The 19,467-nt window shown below is 45.2% G+C and overlaps 1 protein-coding gene across 2 annotated transcripts in view; it reads left to right on the forward strand.

Annotated features, from left to right (window-relative positions):
• The window catches only part of NIPAL1 (NIPA like domain containing 1), a 67,952-nt gene that overhangs the window by 41,215 nt on the left and 7,270 nt on the right, over window positions 1-19,467 (forward strand). For both annotated transcript variants that reach the window (XM_083168019.1, XM_083168002.1), the window contains exons 2-5: window positions 8,666-8,938; window positions 15,887-15,943; window positions 18,391-18,481; window positions 19,044-19,204. In XM_083168019.1, the coding sequence (XP_083024145.1) occupies window positions 8,722-8,938; window positions 15,887-15,943; window positions 18,391-18,481; window positions 19,044-19,204 (526 nt within the window). In that variant the 5' untranslated portion in view covers window positions 8,666-8,721. The remainder of the gene's footprint in view (window positions 1-8,665; window positions 8,939-15,886; window positions 15,944-18,390; window positions 18,482-19,043; window positions 19,205-19,467) is intronic.

The following is a 19,467-nucleotide window of genomic DNA, read 5'->3' on the forward strand; positions in this document are numbered from 1 at the left end:
ATTTAAAAGGCTAACTATTCCTCGCCTCTAGGAGGTGAAGTACTGCCAGTGACCACTAGAGCCCACTAGACTAACCAGATTACTCTTTTGTGTGCTGAAAGATGTCATAACAGAAAGTAAAAGCAATTTATATCTTACATTGAGTCTACTCGCAGTCATCTGCAATTTAGCCGATCGGTAATTAGGTCTAACTTGCCCCGAAACGTGCTGGAATTCCTCACGGACTCTATAACATTGGACAGATATGCTTCATATCTAGATGTACTGTACACTTTGTACATTTGCTACCTACCATTATGTATGTCTGCTGAGGTTTTTTAAATCTTTTTTTTTATTATTGTTCATTAAGTTTACTATTTTAACCTTAAATATCTTTGCATCTTGATCTTTGCTAAGCAGGACAGTTTACCATTGCAGTTGATGTCACAGGCTGATGCAGCGTGGCAGGATTTGCGTACCGGTGACCTACAGTATTAGTCATTTGGCCTGCGGCTGTCTGTGAGTGGGATTCCAGGGCAACCTCATCAGCCTTTAGCACTGTAAACCTGATCAGACAAGGTCACAGGAAGAGGATTTTGATCTCTCGGAATACCCAAACATTTCTAACACTGAAATATGTGACGTGGCCCTGCTGCTACCAGTGTTGTATAGGCCTCTAGAGCACCTCATACATACTGTAGTCCTTGATTTGATATGATGGGGGAAATTTAATAAAGGAAATTTGTAAAAAATAGGTATATTTGTATCCAGAAATACACTTATTTTTGACATTTACTATCCCGAAAATACGGCAATTCGTATTCGTATCGATAGCACATCAATACGACTACGAATTGCCGTATTTTCGGGATAGTAAATGTCAAAAATAAGTGTATTTCTGGATACAAATATACCTATTTTTTTTACAAATTTCCTTTAGTAAATTTCCCCCGATATTTCACCTATTGCCAAAGGAGGTTAGAGGGGTGGAGTACTGCAGAGAGGGGCTGTTTTGTGTAACTGCAACAATGACATATAAAGTCACATAAATACATTGCAATTTAAGCCAGAAGCTCATGATGATATGCAGTTCAGGTACAGTACATTCAATTGTTCAGAGATGTTAAGGTTAAGGGTGATTAACTATATTTTAGTGTCTTTCTAAAGGTTAGACATAACTTTAAAATGAAAATGGTGACATTGCAGTGTTATGTTTTGTAATAAATGAAACTGAACCATTATGAATATATTATAACCTGACCTACGGCAAATTCTTGTGACAGTCAGTCAGTTAGGATGACACAGGACAGGAATGAGACCTGACTGGTTGCAGTGATATCATAAAGTGGTGCCAGAGGATTACATTTCCTGTGCAATAATGTAGCACTCAGGTGCTTGCTTTCAACAATGTCATTTTAGTGGGCTAAAAATGTCTAATTATAGTTCCTAAAGATCAACTGTAATCGCCACAGATAGTATTGGCATTTCTGGGCAAGCTGTCCTGAAGGAAGACCTGTGTGACTGCTATCACTATCCAGTTGACCTCAAGCTGCGCCACTTGGCTTGTGCTACCATCAGGCATTATGGGGGTGATTCAGATTGGGTTGCAAAACACATTTGGTTTGCTAATGGACACAACCATGTGCACGGCAAGTGGGGCAGATGTGACAAGTGCTGAGAGAATTAGATTTGGGTGGGGGTGTACTTCAAACTGATATATATATATTGCAGTGTAAAAATAAAGCAGCCAGTATTTACCCTGCACAGAAACAAAATAACTCACCCAAATGTAACTCTGCACATGTTACATCTGCCCCACCTGCAGTGCACATGGTTTTGGCCATTATCAAATGGATCCGACACTAATTTGAATATAACCCCTTTGTATTCAAAAGGGGTGCGACCCAGCGTTTTTGGTGTAACAGGGGTATAAATGTTTGCGGAATCTGCTGCGGTCCCGCACTTTTCAGTAGCAAGCAGCCCCCTAGGCATCTATGAGGGACACTTTTTGCGGGATACGGTCACTAGGTCTACAACAACTAGGTCGACATGCAGTAGGTCGACACCACTGAGTTGACATGCATGAAGGTCGACATGACTGAAGGTCAACATGGGGTAAGGTCGACAGGGGCATTAGGTTGACATGGGGAAGATCGACAGTCCAAAGGTCGACATGGGGTTTTCACTTGTTTTTTGAGCTGACATGTGGCGACACGTGGTATTTTATGCCCTACCATCCACTAGGGCGTGGTGGGATATAAAAAAAGTGTGTCGACCGTAGCGAGGCACCATGTCCAAAGCAGGGCGAGCCATGCGAGGGGACGCGGTGCACTTTTTTAGTGTCCATGTCAACTGTGTCGACATTCGGGACAAAAAAAGTGGAAAAACCATGTCGATCTTTTTACTGTCGACCTTTCCAATGTCCAACTAATGCTTGTGTCGACCTAACCAATGTCAACCTTCATGCATGTTGACCTAGTGGTGTCTTCCTAATGCTTGTTGACCTAGTTGGTGTCTATCCAATGTTCCATACCCCCTTGCCTAATAACCAAGTTCTGGAATGCATATCCAGGTGACAATAGCTTTTAGAGTTTATGGCCAAAAATGTACCAGGAAAGGGTTAAATAGGTTAAATTCTTCCCTGACACCCTCTCCATGCAGGCAGAGTAGTACACATGGCTCCTGAAGTGAAGGGATTACATTACACATTGCTGGAAGGGTGAATTGTTTAAAATATAGCGCACTCTCAAGACATGCAGCAGTTGGTGAACTGTGTTTTTGTCATAACACCAGGAGTGATACAGAAGAAAAGTGGTTTGTTCACCAAACAGCGCTACCCTGAGATATTCCCATGAATTTCACCAATATGTGGTAAATATTAATACATAACTTAATTGTAGATTCACTAAAAGTAGATGGTTAAAAAGCATATAAGTAGGGAATCCTAGGCAAGTGCTGCTAACCAGGTCCTCAAGTTTTTTGTTCCAGGAAATGCAGGGTCCAACACCGTAAATCGGGTCCCACAGGGTCCTCAGAAGCAGCTGTCTGTCCGTCTACCAGGAATCTGTATGCTTTGCTACAGAGGTGGCAGCACTTGCCTAGGATTCCCTACTTATATCAGCGTTGCCGACTTTGAAAAAATCCTCTCCGGGAGAAGCCCGGAGAGGAATCTTGCATTACTCGTTTTGGGGGCGGGGCTTAACTGTGACGTCATTAAGCCCCGTCCCCATTACAAGAAATAGACGAAATAACAGTTATCCATGGAGGGGGCGTGGCTAAAACGCCACGATTGTGCCGTTTTAGCTCCGCCCCCTCCCCTGAGACCCGCGGATTGCGGCATCTAAATGCCGCGATCGGGGGGCTCAGTGGGGGTCCCCCTGATTCCGGGAGGGTTGCCCACCCTTCCGGGGGCCGGGAGGAAGGACCCGATTTTCGGGAGACTCCCGCAAATTCCGGGAGGGTCGGCAACCCTGACTTATATGCTTTTTAACCATCTACTTTTAGTGAATCTCTGGCTGGCAATTTGGATTCATTACCTACCTACAATTAAGTTATGTATTAATATTTACCACATATTGGTGAAATTCATGGGAATATCTCAGGGTAGCGCTGTTTGGTGAACAAACCACTTTTCTTCTATTACACATTGCTGGGACATTGCCGTCTGAAGCCCCTGGGGCCCTGTCTCTGCTACTGACTATTTATACATCCAGGGGATCTATGATTTTTTTATTGCAACAAACAGACATAATCATTGGGTCTAGGACCCGATAATAAATGCCCTAAATCTGTTTGTTTTTATTTGGAATCAGGTAAATAAGCTTCATAAATAAATATGACATCATTTATCAGCAAGGAAATCTATGCATTCAAGGCCATAAGCTGAGTATTTTTATATTTCGACATAAGATAAGTCACTGACCTCTTGACTGTTGATGGTAATCTACAATATGGTATATGTCATTTACTATAATTCATAAGGGATGTACACACGGTGCCATTGCCTTGCAATAAGATCCCAATTCGATCAATCGGGATCGGATCGCATGGCAAACAAAACACATTTGATTTTGACTATATAGCATACCTCCCAACTGTCACGATTACAGCGGGACAGTCCCGATTTTCGGGTCCTGTCCCGCTGTCCCACCCGCGGCAGGCATTGTGTCGCTGCGGGGGGTGGCAGTTGGGAGACCCCCCAATCTAGTAGAATAGACGCTGTGCGCACTGTTGTGTTTAAAAGCTGGCAATGGCACAGCATCCTGTACCCCCTCACCTGCCCAGCCATATCTTGAATTTGCACAAACGTTCTTACTACCCTATGGAGCAGCAAGCAGTTTTATGTGAGTTTGGGCTGCTGGAAAGTACAAATTTGCCAAACCGAGCCAGGTGGTTGTCTTCACCGCAATTGAATTCCCTCCTTAATATCCGTAATAAGTTAATAAAAAATGCTTTATTTTTACCAAAGAGTAATCTTGAAATCTTGAAAGAGAAACTTTAAAAATATATCAAGGGCTTTAACAAGGTAAAGGTGGGAGACATTCTTCACAGGAAGAGGAGCAACAGAACACGAGGACATGCACTGACACTAGAGGGAGGAAGATTCAGGGGAAATGTGAGGAAGAATTATTTCACAGAAAGAGTAGTAGATAAGTGGAATAGCCTCCCATCAAAGGCGGTAGAGGCTAATACAGTAGTACAATTTAAACATATTGATTTCCTTACAAAGAAATAAGGATCAAATATGGTTTGAGGTAACATGTTTAAAAAATGGGCAGACTAGATGGGCCAAGTGGTTCTTATCTGCCGTCAAATTCTATGTTTCTATCATCTGTAATAAAAAACATAGCAGAACAAATAAATAGGTACTTGTTTCCTAGCACGGCCACAAATCTTATGGATCGTGTACCTTTAGTTAAGGTACACGATCCATAAGATGGACCCGATTTCCTTTGAAATCAGGTCCATTTGGCCGGCTAGGATAAAATATCGGGGGCATCGCGTCGGTCGGGACCGTTAACAATGGTCCCGACGCGACCAACGCGATGCCCGCGATTTCCCCATAGGCTTCAATGTTAAAAAATATTTTAACATTGAAATCGTGTCGGGAAAGGTAAAATATCGGGGGCATCGCGTCGGTCGGGACCATTAACAATGGTCACGACGCGATGCCCCCGATTTTTCCATCGGGTTCAATGTTAAAATATTTTTTGACATTGAAATAGTGAAAAAATGTGAAAAATGTGAAATGGGCCAATATGACCCATTTCACATTATAGATGTCCCCGTCGTCACCCCACGATAGACGCCAACCCGAAGCGTGGCGAGCGCAGCAAGCCCGCGAGGGGCGGCGGTGCGCGTCCTCCGACCTTTTCATTCCCCTACTATCCACGTCGGCGTGGAGTTGAGAATTGAATAGTGTGGCGAGCGCAGCGAGCCACCGAGCCCGAAGCGTGGCGAGCCCCGCGAGGGGACGCGGATACCTTCACAGTTATACGCGTCCCCTCGCGGGCTTCACAGGTGTCCGTGGCGACGCGGACACCTGTGAAGTCCGCGAAGGGACGCGTTTACCTGTGAAGGTATCCGCGTCCCCTCGCGGGGCTCGCTACGCTCGCCACGCTTCGGGCTCGGTGGCTCGCTGCGCTCGCCACACTATTCTATTCTCAACTCCACGCCGACGTGGATAGTAGGGGAATGAAAAGGTCGGAGGACGCGCACCGCCGCCCCTCGCGGGCTCGCTGCGCTCGCCACGCTTCGGGTTGGCGTCTATCGTGGGGTGCGGTGTACGCCGTTAAATTTGGGGGGGTTGGGAATATTTTTACATTGAATACAATGTAAAATCGGGTCCCAGGGACCCGATTTACATTTCATTAAAAAAAAAAATCGGGTCCAAAATCGGTCGGCCGCGACGATCGCATCGCATGCGACCAAATCGCATGCGATGCGATCGACCCGATTTTTCCGACACGACCACCCCGATGTAAATCGGTGTGGCCGTGCTAGGAAACAAGTACCAATAAATATTACAGCAAAGCAGAAAGCTGGGTACTCTAAGCGAAAACTTGCTGCCATAACTGTTATAAACGCATGCCCTTCCAGTGTTGACAGAACACGATGTCGGTGCCGTATATAATAAAAATGCCAATGTTCAGAATGCATGCCCAGTTCGGTATGCATTCTGCACGGCCTTATAAAAAGGGATCAATTATATATCGGTCACATGTACTTTTAAATATCCAACAAGTTCTTATAATTACTGGGTGTCAGTTCTTTGTTACTGGGACGCCAGTCTTAACTGACTCATCCCAATACCCATATTTTGTATATGGGTATACTGAAACACTTCCATCTACTGGCATTGAGTGAAACTACATCTTTCTCTTCCACACATACAGAAACACAGAGGCAATCACACATACAGAAACACAGAGGCAATCACAAGGTAGCAGACTAGCTTTCAAAGCTTTTTCTTAGCTAGTATTTTTATGTTTTGTTTAATTGCATTTATTTCTAATTGTCTCTCTGTGGGCAATATACTGCACTTAGGGCCGTGATTAATTGTTGCGACACTGTATTAAGTAATAGAATTCTGTTCAAAATAGACCTATGTTATGGTCTTCTATGTCAGCTATTGCAATATGGTAGATATTAGATCCCCTTCAGTATTGATTACAGGATGTGAAGTTCAGTGAGGACGGAAGTTGTTAGATGCCCTCACAACGTTTTTTTAATTTATCTGTAAATCACATAGGTGTAGGTTATTTTGTGTATTTTAGCTGCATTGTACCCTCGCGGCCTCGCTACGCTCGCATGCTTCGGGCACGTTGGCTCGCTTTGCTCGTCACAGATTTATATTCCCCCTCCAGGTATATATGGACCCAGTGTGTGATGGGAAAATTGGCAAAACTGAAGAGGATCTAGACACTACCATTGCAATATGTTATACTATGTACTTTTTACATTGTGTGATTACTTCATTTAGATACCGTATTATTTTTGAAATACTCTCTTTGTTGTAGACGACAAAGGTGCTATTGTATTATACTGTACTTTTTAGAAATCCCATTTTTGTTCATACCAGATGCAGTGATTAACCATTCCTTTGTGTTTAGGGTAAAGCTGGGTATACACGGATAGATTTGAAGCCCGATGTGGGCGTTCCCGATCGATGGGAACGACCAATCGTTCAAATCGTTCCGTGCATCGTTAACGATGTGCGTACCCGTGAATCGTTAACGATGGTCTATGATCTTTCCTGCATGCAGGAAGATCATAGACAAATCTTTTGTCAAGTGTATCCAATCGTTCCGTGTGTAAGCACGATGAACGATTTGATACACTCGTTAACGATGTCGGAACGCTTCCGACATCGTTCCGTGTGTACCCACCTTAAGGGCTAGAATAGGCTGCAGTTAGGGTTAGACTTTCTTTAGGGTTGGGGGTTACAGTAGATTACAGTTATGGTCAGGCTACGGCTGTGGTTAGGGTTTAGGGTTAGAGATTAGGGTTGGCATTAGGCTGCAGTTAAGGTTAGGCTGTGGTAGATGTTAGGGTTAGGCTGTGCTTAGGGTAAGGGCTAGCATAGGCTGTGGACCGTTAGGGTTATGCTGAGATTACAGTTAGCAATAGGCTGCAGTTAGGGTTAGTCTGCGGTTAGGGCTAGCATAGGCTGTGGTTAGGGTTATGCTGAGATTACAGTTAGTATTAGACTGTAGGAGGGTTAGGCTGTGGTTAGGGCTAGCATAGGCTGTGGTTTGTGTTAGCATTAGACTGCAGATAGGGTTAGGCTGCGGTTAGGGCTAGCATAGGCTGTGTTAAGGGTTAGCATATGCTGTGGTTTGGGTTAGCATTATACTGCAGTTAGGCTTAGGCTGTGGTAAGGGCTAGTATAGGCTGTGGTTTGTGTTAGCATTAGACTGCAGTTAGGGTTAGGCTGTGGTTAGGGCTAGCATAGGCTGTGGTAAGGGCTAGTATAGGCTGTGGTTTGGGTTAGCATTAGACTGCAGTTAGGCTTAGGCTGTGGTAAGGGCTAGCATAGGCTGTGGTTTGTGTTAGCATTAGACTGCAGTTAGGGTTAGGCTGTGGTTAGGGCTAGCATAGGCTGTGGTAAGGGCTAGTATAGGCTGTGGTTTGGGTTAGCGTTAGACTGCAGTTAGGGTTAGGCTGTGGTAAGGGCTAGCATAGGCTGTGGTTTGTGTTAGCATTAGACTGCATTTAGGGTTAGGCTGTGGTTAGAGCTAGCATAGGCTGTGGTTAGGGTTATGCTGAGATTAGAGGGAGCATTAGACTGCAGTTAGGCTTAGGCTGTGGTTAGGGCTAGTATAGGCTGTGGTTTGTGTTAGCATTAGACTGCAGTTAGGCTTAGGCTGTGGTAAGGGCAAGTATAGGCTGTGGATTGCTTACTGACATGCTTACTGACTACATACACAATGTCTGCATTCTGCCAGTGTCAACATTGAGAATGATAACATTAGGTCACATGGCGACCTAACATCCATACCATGTTGACAGTCTGAATATTGACATTTTGCACCACACCCATCTGTGCTATTTCAGAGCTGGGACAAGTTGAGCATTGTGCAGTCTGTAAAATCAATGTGCAGTCTGTATGTGTTCTGCATATATATCCTTGTAATTGTGAAATATTAGTCCTAATTTATCGTGTGTGTTTTATCTCCCCTAATAGGTGCTGTCTTGTCATTGGCGTGTCCTCACAGTATTTCCCAGGCATGGTGTCAGATAATGAACACATCTCAGAGCACATTTCCATTCACCGTACACAACATGAGTCCTTTAACCAACGACACGAACTTGAGCTCTGCGACATCTTTCAGAAACAAATACAACCTCTACATTGGTTTAATGCTTGCAATAAGCTCCAGCCTTTTCATTGGGTCGAGTTTTATCATGAAGAAAAAAGGCCTCTTACGATTGGCTGAGAAAGGAATCACCAGAGCGGGTAAGGAAAATAATGCATATTTGTTCATGATAAGATAAGCAGGGCGTCCCAGCTATTAGCTATAGCGTGTATTATAAAGGACTGCTGTGGAGATGATATATCACCTGTTGCTGCACAGGAAGTGCCTGAATTATTCATTGCGGTTTTATTTAAAATCTGTAATTAATCTAAATTGGATGTCATATTATGGATGGGAACACATTGCAGCAGTGGTTAACTAACAGTAATAAGCAGAAGTAGAAAGAAAATATAATCTGGTACATACTGTAGGGCCTTATTCTAGTTTGCTCTTTCTGACACAATCCTTGTTAGATGGACAAAACCATGTGCACTGCAGGGGGGCAGATGTAAAATGTGCGGAGAGAATTCGATTTGGGTGAGTTATTTTGTTTCTGTGCAGGTTAAATACTGACTGCTTTATTTTTACACTGCAATATAGATCTCACTTTGAAGTAAAACCCAACCCAACTCTAATTCTTTCTGCACAAGTAACATCTGCCCCACCTGCAGTGCACATGGTTTTGTCCATCTAAGAAGGATTTTCTCAGAAAGACTGAACTAGAATAACCCGCATAGTGAGCTAACTATGCACTATCCTCATTGGTATGGGTCGAGACAGATGACCAGGGGGGATCCAGACAGTTCGCGGGAGATGGAGGGATATGCGGGAGGGTTACCCTCCTTTTCCGGGACAACCCTGTAGGCAACCCTGGGATAGTGACATCATGCAACTCTCCGAACCGCAGGACGCACAATGCTGCCCTCTCCCATCTGCCCTTTCCTGCAATGTAAATGTAACATCAAAGTGCAGATGCTATTTTGGCCCTCTGTGCTCAGCAGTAGTGCAGCATTGTTACATTACATTGCCTAGTGAATATTAATTAAAATAATAAAAAACACAACATGCAATGTAATAAAAATCTGCCGCTCAAGGGGTTAAAGTTGGAGGGGGAGGGGGGGGGGGAGCACCAGAGTTATCATTGTACCAGGCCCTAACATATCTGCTGACCTAAGTGAGATCAGTGCGCTATGTGAGAATACTACCAAAAACCACTTAAAACAGAATGAAACGTTGAAGTCTAATAGGCAGATCACCTGTATATACTGTAGGTGCGTTTCATACCAGGCAGTGATGCAGAGTGGCAGGGGATAATGGTGTGGGCAACAGTGGGCCCCTGAGGTGGCCCCGCTGCAATGCAATGCACCTGCTGCACCAATGGTATATCTGCCTCTGCGCCAGTGCATGGGGATTGACAAAATAGCATTTTCCGGCAATTTCCTTGTACAACTGCAGATTGATTGTCTGATCTGGCTGGTTGGAACAAGAACCTGGTAATATCTGAATGACATTTGGTCAGTTTTCCAGCATTTCACAGTAAATGGTCAACAGTCACTTGCTCTGATCTATTGTCAGGTTTTTGTTCTTTTGTTCCAACCAGCCAGATCTGACAATAAATCTGTAGATGTATGGCCAGCTGTTATTTGCCCTCCAGATGCTATAAAAAAATAGTTTGATACAGTCTGACAGGCGTACAGACAGTCCTCAAGATGTAGACCCAATGAAAAATCTTTAAAGTTTATATTATGATTTTGTATTTTTGTCTCTATGGGCCTTATTCTGGTCGATGCGTAAATTTCCGAATTCTTTTTAGCCTTCTGCGCATGCGTAGGCAACGCTATGCGCATGTGCCACGCAAGGTCTCCGTACTTGTTCTCACTAATACCGTACAGAAATGTGCACCGCATTCACTCGGGAGATATGGGCGTATTATGGGCGTCATTCGGAAGTACACAGGGGCGTAGTTTCAAAGTGGGCTAAACTGGGCGTAAACATGGGCGTACACGAGGGAGTGCACTAATTCTGGTAGGCATGCATTCGGACTGAACACCGACTGCAAACGAAGCAAAAGGCAAATATGCGGTGTCCATAAGCAAGTATTTCTTTGCGGACACCACTCGGTCATGCGCTAGGCATTTGGATCGCCCAATTAGTACTCCCGCACCTGAACCAATGTCACCTGAACACAATACAATCCACTCCTCTGCTCATTACTCATTAATTACACTCTTTTCATTGCTTCAATTGGAAACCTTGCAGCTTAAATGGACCATTACTAAACACACAAATCTATGCTGAAAGCACGGCTGCATTTGTTACACACATTTACACTGCAAGCAATGGACAGAACTTGCTTTCACTAATATAAATATACATGTCACTTTTACATTTACCAATAACAGCACACATTTGGGGATCAAAAGATAGTGGTATGTTTTGCGGAAATACACCGCATCGGTGCGTACGGCCATGTTCCCGTCCGTTCTGACGCGGTAAGACCGTGTAGACGCTGTAAGACCGTGCAGAATATGTGTGTGTCCACCACACACGCAAGGTTTGGATGTCGTCTTAAAACACGCCCTCTTCTTAAAGTGTGAGTCCGTCCGAATGCGGAGGACCGGTAGGCGTTTCTTCGTACCAAGGGGGTTATTCTAGTTCACTCGGACAGGCACAATCACTCTCTAATGGACTAAACCATGTGCACTGCAGGTGGGACTGATGTAACATGTGCATAGAGAGTTAGATTTGGGTGAGGGGAAAACTTTAAACGTAAATCTAAATTGCAGTGTAAAAATAAATCAGCTAGTATTTACCCTGCACTGAAACAATAAAACACCCAAATTTAACTCTCTCTGCACATGTTACATCAGCCCCACCTGCAGTGCACATGGTTTTGTCCATTAGAGTCTGATTGTGCCTTTCCGAGTGAACTAGAATAACCCCCCATGTCCGCACAGCGTAGCGTGCGGACCGCTCAGAAAGAATTCAGAAAATTACGCACCAACCAGAATAACCTCCTATATTTCTGATAGGATTGCTTTTGGTTATACTTTTCAGAATCAAGGGGTTTACGGTTTTATGTATAGAGGTAGATACTCACTATTTGCACAATGAGTATGTCAATATCACAAAGCTGGCACCGGGATCCCAACAGGGATTTTATGCTTACGGGTTACCTGCGTTGGTGTTTTAACTTTAAACGTGACAATTATCCTCATGTTTAAAGTTCTAACACCATCATGCATAGATTCTGTAATGAGCAGTAAATCCATCTCTGGATATTGGATCCCGGTGGTTGTATTGTTAGATTAATATAGTCACTGTGCCCACACTAAGGGGGTTATTCTGATTCTCTAGTAAAAACAAACACTCTCTAAGGGCGGGATGTAGTAAAATACATCCCCTCCCATCACCGCCTGCCCGCTGCGATGCCAGCGCATATGTACTAACATATGTGGCTGGCATCGCGGTGCGGTGACGGAGACCCCCCGTGATACCTGTGGTGTGCGGGGGGTCTCTGTCATCTCCCTGCCGCCTGCCTCTCCCCTCACGCCAGGGACAGCTAAGCAGGCTGTCCCCGGCACCTCCTCCTTCCCCCTGCAGCCGTAAGGACGTCCGGCTGCATTACTAGGGGGAGGAAGGGCTTACCTTCTGGGTCCAGGAGGACCTGGACTAAGGTAAGCGAGAGTGAGGGGGACAGGGGGGTTGGCGGAGACGTTGGGTTGGCGTCAGGTGGCGATAGAAGCCCATAGGCTTCTATAGGGTATCGCCACCCTACAATGCGGTAAAGTGGCGGCGGGGTTTTAATACATAGGAAAATGCGGTGAAACAGGGGTTTTACCGCATTTTCCCCTTAGTACATCCCGCCCTAATGCACAAAACCATATGCACTGCAGGTGGGGCTGATGTAACGTGCAGATAGTGTCAGTGTGTCAGCCTCTCATACCAAACTTGTTAATGAATGCTGGTAATGATCTGTGGCATCAACTCTATTCATGACCAAATCGGGTTTGTTTCCTATGTTATTCATTTTTGTTGTTTATAACTTCCTATACTTGAACACCTTTAATACATTTTCATTACCTACTCTATATAGACTCCTTTACACACTTGGACATATGTTTTATAGGGTATCCAGTCCCTGTGTCTACAATGTCTAGGTCAACAGTCCCTAGGTCAACCACTAATGGTTGACATTGACTAGGTCAACACCTGTAAATGGTCGATATACATTAGGTTGACATGGACAGAAGGTTGACACAAGCAAAATGTCGACATTGCCATGGTGTACACTGAAAAGGACGACACAGGTTTTCATGTTTCTTTGTTGTTTAGAATGACTTGGTTCATACTTTACCATCCAAGTGGGCATAGAGTTAGATAATAGTGTGCTGGGCGCAGCAGGGCACCGTGCCTGAAGCATGGCGAGCGCAGCGAACAATGCAAAGGTATATGGTGTATAATACGGTATGTGCACTTATACAGTGCCGGTGCAAGGCGCCGGAGCGCCCCAGGCGGGGGGGTGCCCCGGCGCTCACCTGCTCCACGGGTGGGGGGTGGGGAGGAATACGGATGCCGTGCTGCTCCTGGGGGGGGGGGGTGTGTGATGCGTGATGCGGCCTGCGCGCTGATTTTGGGGGGGAGAGGGATACGGCCGCCGTGCTGTTCCGGTGTATATATAATTACTCACCCATCAGGAGGAGCTCGGGTCTAGCTCAGTGGGCGGGAGGGAGAGCTGGAGGTCTGTCTTAGCGGGCAGGAGGGAGGTCTAGCAGTTCAGTCCCGACGCAGTGTGACTGACATCTTCCTCTACCCGCACCGTGTACAGCCGCTCACCCGGCTGTACGCGGTGCGGGTGGAGGAAAATGTCAGTTAACATGCACCGGGGTCCGGGACTGAACTGCACACAGCGCAGCGAGCCCTCCCTCCTGCCCGCTAAGCCAGACCTCCAGCTCTCCCTCCTGCCCTGCTCCCAACTACCGCCCCCCAGTGGCCGGCGCCCTAGTCAAATGCCGGCCCTGCACTTATACGACATAAATTCCAAAACCGTGTAAACTCGTATCGACCCTTTCAGCGTCAACCATGCCAATGTCGACCTTTTGCTTGTGATGATCTGTCAATGGCGACCTAGAGTATATCGAAGATTTATAGATGTTGACCTAGTCACTGTTGACCATTAGTGGTCGACCTACAGTAGTGACTGCTGACCTACACATTGTCGACCCGCTATCCCAGAATCTTTTTATAGATAGATGCAGGGACAGGTTAGAGTTAGGCCACTGAGGGGGGTTGGGTTTCGGCATTAGGGTGTGGCTTGGGCTGCTATAAGGGAGGTAATAGTGGGTTAGGATTAGCCTAGAGGAGGGTCAGGTAAGGGTCCGGTGATTACCAACTCACACCTTCATGGTGGACTTTGACATGGCAAATTGTTTAATCAATCTCTTTTTAGAACAGTGTGTAACCTTTTTATAGGAAAGATAATCGTGATATATTTGAGCTAAAGAGAACGTGTCTGCAGTGGGTGGAATGTAACCTAGCTGTAGTGAAAAGGTCACTGATTTTTATGGTTTGTGTTGTAATTGCTATAAAAGGGAAAAAATCAATAAAGAAACAAAATAAACACAATCAGAGAGTGGTAAATTTAGACTCAACGTTAAACTGCATTATACAGTAATCACTTATTCATAAAATCTAATCAACTTTTTCCATGGTCATGTGATCGCTTTCTGGATATAGTTTGTACCCAAAGCTGAGTTACAAACATAGGGGTCGATCCTATTAGCACTAAATGCATCCAGAATTCGTAGAAAAGTGCTTGCTGATCAATAGACAGCGACGGGGAATTTAATAGGATTGACCCCATAGAATTTGATGTCAGATAAGAACCCCTTGATCCATGCAGTCAGTGGTGGGCATTGACAATTAAAACAAGGGGACATTATACAACTGCTAGTGGAGCCCAGTACTCATTCTAAAATATCTGGGACCCTTGCTCTAAAAATATGTGGCACCACTCACACGTCCGCTCCCCCCTCGTCGGTCCCCCAAATCATCGCTCCACTCACCCTGTGGATTGTACCCCGGGGGCCAGGGGCGTAACTAGATGTTTATAGGTGCCATAGCAAAATTTTGTAAGGGCCCCTATTTACCAGCCAATGCTAATAATTTTAGATAGCACATCTCACTTACAGAGGGAAGATGCCCCCCCCCCCCCCCCCAAGCTCTGGGCCCCATAGCAGCTGCACCCCCTGCACCTATGGTAGTTACGCCCATGCCGGGGGCCCCCGCTGCTGGCTCCTCTCAGATAATCGCTGGGCTCCTGAACCCCAGACGTCAGCAGCAGCAGCCCCAGTGGAGCACCACAGCCACAGGAGAGCAGCACCAGCCCCTTCAGTGGTAAGTTTCTTCTGGGGCAGAACAGACCATAGGAAAACATCTGAATGGGAGTTGGCCATTACGAGTTGTGGGAGCGTGCGAAACATGCGAGTTTGCATGTCCCCCCCCCCCTCTTTTATATTGTCGTAAAAATGTGCACATTTCCCAAACTCACACCCGGTTACATCTTAGCTCCATATATCTTGGTTATGTGAGAGAATCATCACTTTATTAGCAACCATCAGCCACCACTGAGTGCCGCTGCTCATCCATCAGTACCACAGCACCTCACTGCTGTTTAGTGATCCACTGCTGTAATCGGTAACCATGATGGACGGTAGCATAATAATAGAGTTCTGCTGAGCACATCACAAAATACCATAAATGTACTGTTTGGTTTTGCTGTACACAGGCTTCTGTGGTGCCAAGTAGCACTACAGTTTCCGAATGGAGTCTTCCAAGTCCTGGTCTCCTCCTATCTACTTTATATGCATTATTAGGCACACGTGTAACTAACGTGTCCTCTGAACGTTGGATGCATAGTACATACAGTCCTAAAGAATTTCTTAATAATGTTGCTGCAAGCAAGGCGTCACTGTGAGGTGGCATTGCTCAGCATGGTAATTGGATTCTGGAAGTCACCTGACCAGTTACACCCTGTAGCTGAAAGATACCTCTTAGTAATGGTGATTGTACTGACATTACTGTCTAATATGGAGAATGTTGTTTTACAGGACAGGGCGGATTTTCTTACCTGAAAGAATGGCTCTGGTGGGCTGGACTTCTGTCAAGTAAGTCTTACTGTCGGTGCTGTGCCAGCTGGATAGGACGCAGCCGGTAGAGTGTTTACATGTGTGGGCACACCTATTCATTCATCAGGGTGGTGATGATATTCTGCTCTTGCATCAGATTTATTGCCACCCTCAATATACAGCCGTTAGTTAAGCAATAAAGGATTCACGGAATGATCACACAAATCATAGAGGCTTCCGTCCTACGCCTCAGACTTCAAAAGCCCCAAATAACCAGCATTTGTGAATAGCACCAGCAATTTCTGCATATTTCTGACTGGTTTAAGGAATCGGTTTATTCCAGGAGCCACAAGAGTACAAGTTTAGGCAGATATTTCTCTTTGATGTTCTCCACTCCTTGTTTGTCTTAGCTGCAGCTTAGACAGACATGGAAGCAGAGAGCATCTCACAGAGGAATTTGATTCATTCTGGGCTGTGTTATTTTCCCAGACTCATGAATTTCAGGTAGCTGGAAAGGAGACAGGTCTCCTGGATACTGCCCAGTCCTCCAGTGGATTGTGCTGTGTAGGGTCTTTAAGTAATATGGTATACATTGGATTCACTGGGATCTGGATAGATTTCAGTGAGTACTGTATTTTAACCTGTACCAAAACATAACAAATCCTTAACCATCCCCTCCTGCAGGCTAATGCTGCTTTCCCACTGCAGACGCGTTTTAAGTTACAGGTAATCTTAAACAGTATTTAGCATTCCCACTGCAGCAGATTACAGTTTTAAATGCCATTTAAGTACCATTCCCATTGCAGGTAAAACGTTTTAGCTCTTCAAAACGTTTTTACAACACAAATGAGTGCCTGTGACTTTAATGGGCTTTTCAGGGATAAAAAGGTGCACACCCACAGTTGTTTTTTTACATAATAAAAGGTGGGGGAGGGGCCAGTGGTGCGTACAAATCCCGCAGCCGTCGACATTTGTGCTATGTGTCGGCTCGATTTAACCCATGGTGGACAGTAATATATACATTGCTGGCCAGTGCCAGCTATGTATATATTACTGCCTAATAACTAAATCATTGGTGCCCAGTGGTGCCTGCAATATATAGATTGCTGGCATGTGCCAGCAATCTATATATTACTGGCTTAGGTTTGTCATTGGTGCCCAGTGGTTCCAGAAATATATAGATTGCTGGCATGTGCCAGCAATCTATATATTACTGGCTTATGATTGTCATTGGTGCCCAGTGGTTCCAGAAATATATAGATTGCTGGCATGTGCCAGCAATCTATATATTACTGGCTTAGGTTTGTCATTGGTGCCCAGTGGTTCCAGAAATATATAGATTGCTGGCATGTGCCAGCAATCTATATATTACTGGCTTACAAAATAAAACATTGGTGGCCAGTGCTGCTCCGTGTGGAGCAGGACGGAGGGAGGCGGGGCATGTGGCCGGACCAGCGTCGCTAACGGCATCCAGCCGCAGCAGCAGCCAGCCGGACACAGCGGGGCAGCGTGGACAAGTGAGTATAACAGGAGGGGGGGGCGGGGGGTGGCAGCGGGGCGTACCGCCGGGCTGAAAGTGGTTAATCTTTCAGCCCGGCAGCGTACACACACGGAGATGATGGCTGAAAAAATCAGCCCTCATCTCTACCGTTTAAGATGCATTCCCATTGCCTCTTAAACGGTAGATTACCGTGTAAAACTCTGCTTTGGAAACGGGTTGAAATACCATTTAACTTTAAATGGTATTTCAACTCTGGCGCTTTCCCACTGCAGCCTTAAACGGTATTTTGCCCTCAAAAATCGGCAATATACCGTTTTAAGGCTGCAGTGGGAAAGGTACATAACTCTAACCTCCACCTAGTGCCTATCCCTAACCCCAGGGTTTACAATCAGGATCTACAAGGTCAGTAGGTTGCTGTTAGAATTCTGACAGTTGGAGTGGTGACTGAGTGGGATATTAACTACATCCTGTATTACTGGTCCTACATACATACATATATATATGTACGGTGGTCCCCGGCACTCCGGATACGTGAATACTCGCCTGGTGCCTTCCGGGGGGGCGCACTGTGGATACAGGGGGCCCAATAGATATATCGCGATGGCGGCGGCACTCAGGACTTCATACAAATAACAACAGGAGGCTGTGTAAAGTTCAACCTATCAGCGCTTGTCGCGCTTTTATCATGCTGTTCTTGATAAAAGCGCGACAAGCGCTGAAACGTTGAACTTTACACAGCCTCCTGTTGTTATTTGTATGAAGTCCTGAGTGCCGCCGCCATCGCGATATATATATATATATACTGTATACTGTATGCCCATATGGGGAGAAATCGTGTTATCCATCCTAGAAAAGCAGTCTTTATAGGCCCTCTGGAAGTGAATATGTGCTGTATAGAGTATACAGGGGTAATGGGAAAGTAGAAAATATAATGGATCACCTTTCTTTTCTCTAACCTTTATCTCTTGACCTTCCTCATTTCTAGTGGGGGCAGGAGAAGCTGCCAACTTTGCTGCATACGCCTTTGCACCTGCCACTCTGGTGACACCACTTGGTGCGCTGAGTGTCCTCATCTGGTAAGTGTGACGTTCAGTGTTGTCCATTTCCTGTATTAGCAGCTTTCTCTTCCTACACTTTCCAACTGATACAGTGTAACACTTATCACCAACAGTGAAAGGCCAAGAAGGCAAACTGCTACACTTTATTTTTTGAAGCGACAGTAAAAAGACACTGAAGAATAAGCCTATTTCTTAAAATCTATATGAATACACACCTTTTCTCTCTTTATAGGTGCAATACAAGCACTTCACGTATATGTCTGTTTTGTCAATGTGTGTCTGTGACCTCCGGAATCCCAAGAAAAAGGGACTCATTCTAACTGTGTGCGGATTATTAACCCTCCCTCCCCTGAGCCCTCTCTGAAATTGATACATTTCCCCCAATAAGCTCTATAACCTAACATGTAATATATGCACATATATTTGGCCATGTACTGTATTGTAGCAGACGTATTGTAATAGAAAGCTAACAAACTACTGTGGTCCTATTGAATAACAATACATTTGCAACCAGTTCAAAAAAGCGCGATGAATCCCATTCTAAAAGTGAATGAAGCTTATGTCTGTTGTGTGTTATTAGTGCGGTGCTCTCGTCCTATTACCTGCATGAAAAGCTGAACATTCACGGGAAGGTGGGATGTCTCCTGTGTATCCTTGGCTCCACTATGATGGTAATACATGCTCCACACGAGGAGGAGGTCACGTCCCTGCATGCTATGGAGGTTAAACTAAGAGATCCAGGTTGGTATTTCAACAAAAAAAATCCATAGGCAGCAAATTTACAGATGATCTAAAAATATACATAACGCTGCTTTATCTGACCACTAACTTTGGGGGAGATTCTCTAAAAATCACGGCTCAGCTCCGCCCTCCTTCGCCGCCCATCGCATACATAATTGCATATGTTCTAACATATGCAATAATTATGGCAAAGGACAGCTCCCCCCTCCCTCCCTTACCCGGCGCTGCTAGTGCTGCTGCTGCGCCGGGCTCTCCTCCTCCCT

The sequence above is a fragment of the Crinia signifera genome, chromosome 1 (assembly GCF_055691185.1).
Source record: "Crinia signifera chromosome 1, ASM5569118v1, whole genome shotgun sequence".
NCBI classification, from domain to species: domain Eukaryota; kingdom Metazoa; phylum Chordata; class Amphibia; order Anura; family Myobatrachidae; genus Crinia; species Crinia signifera.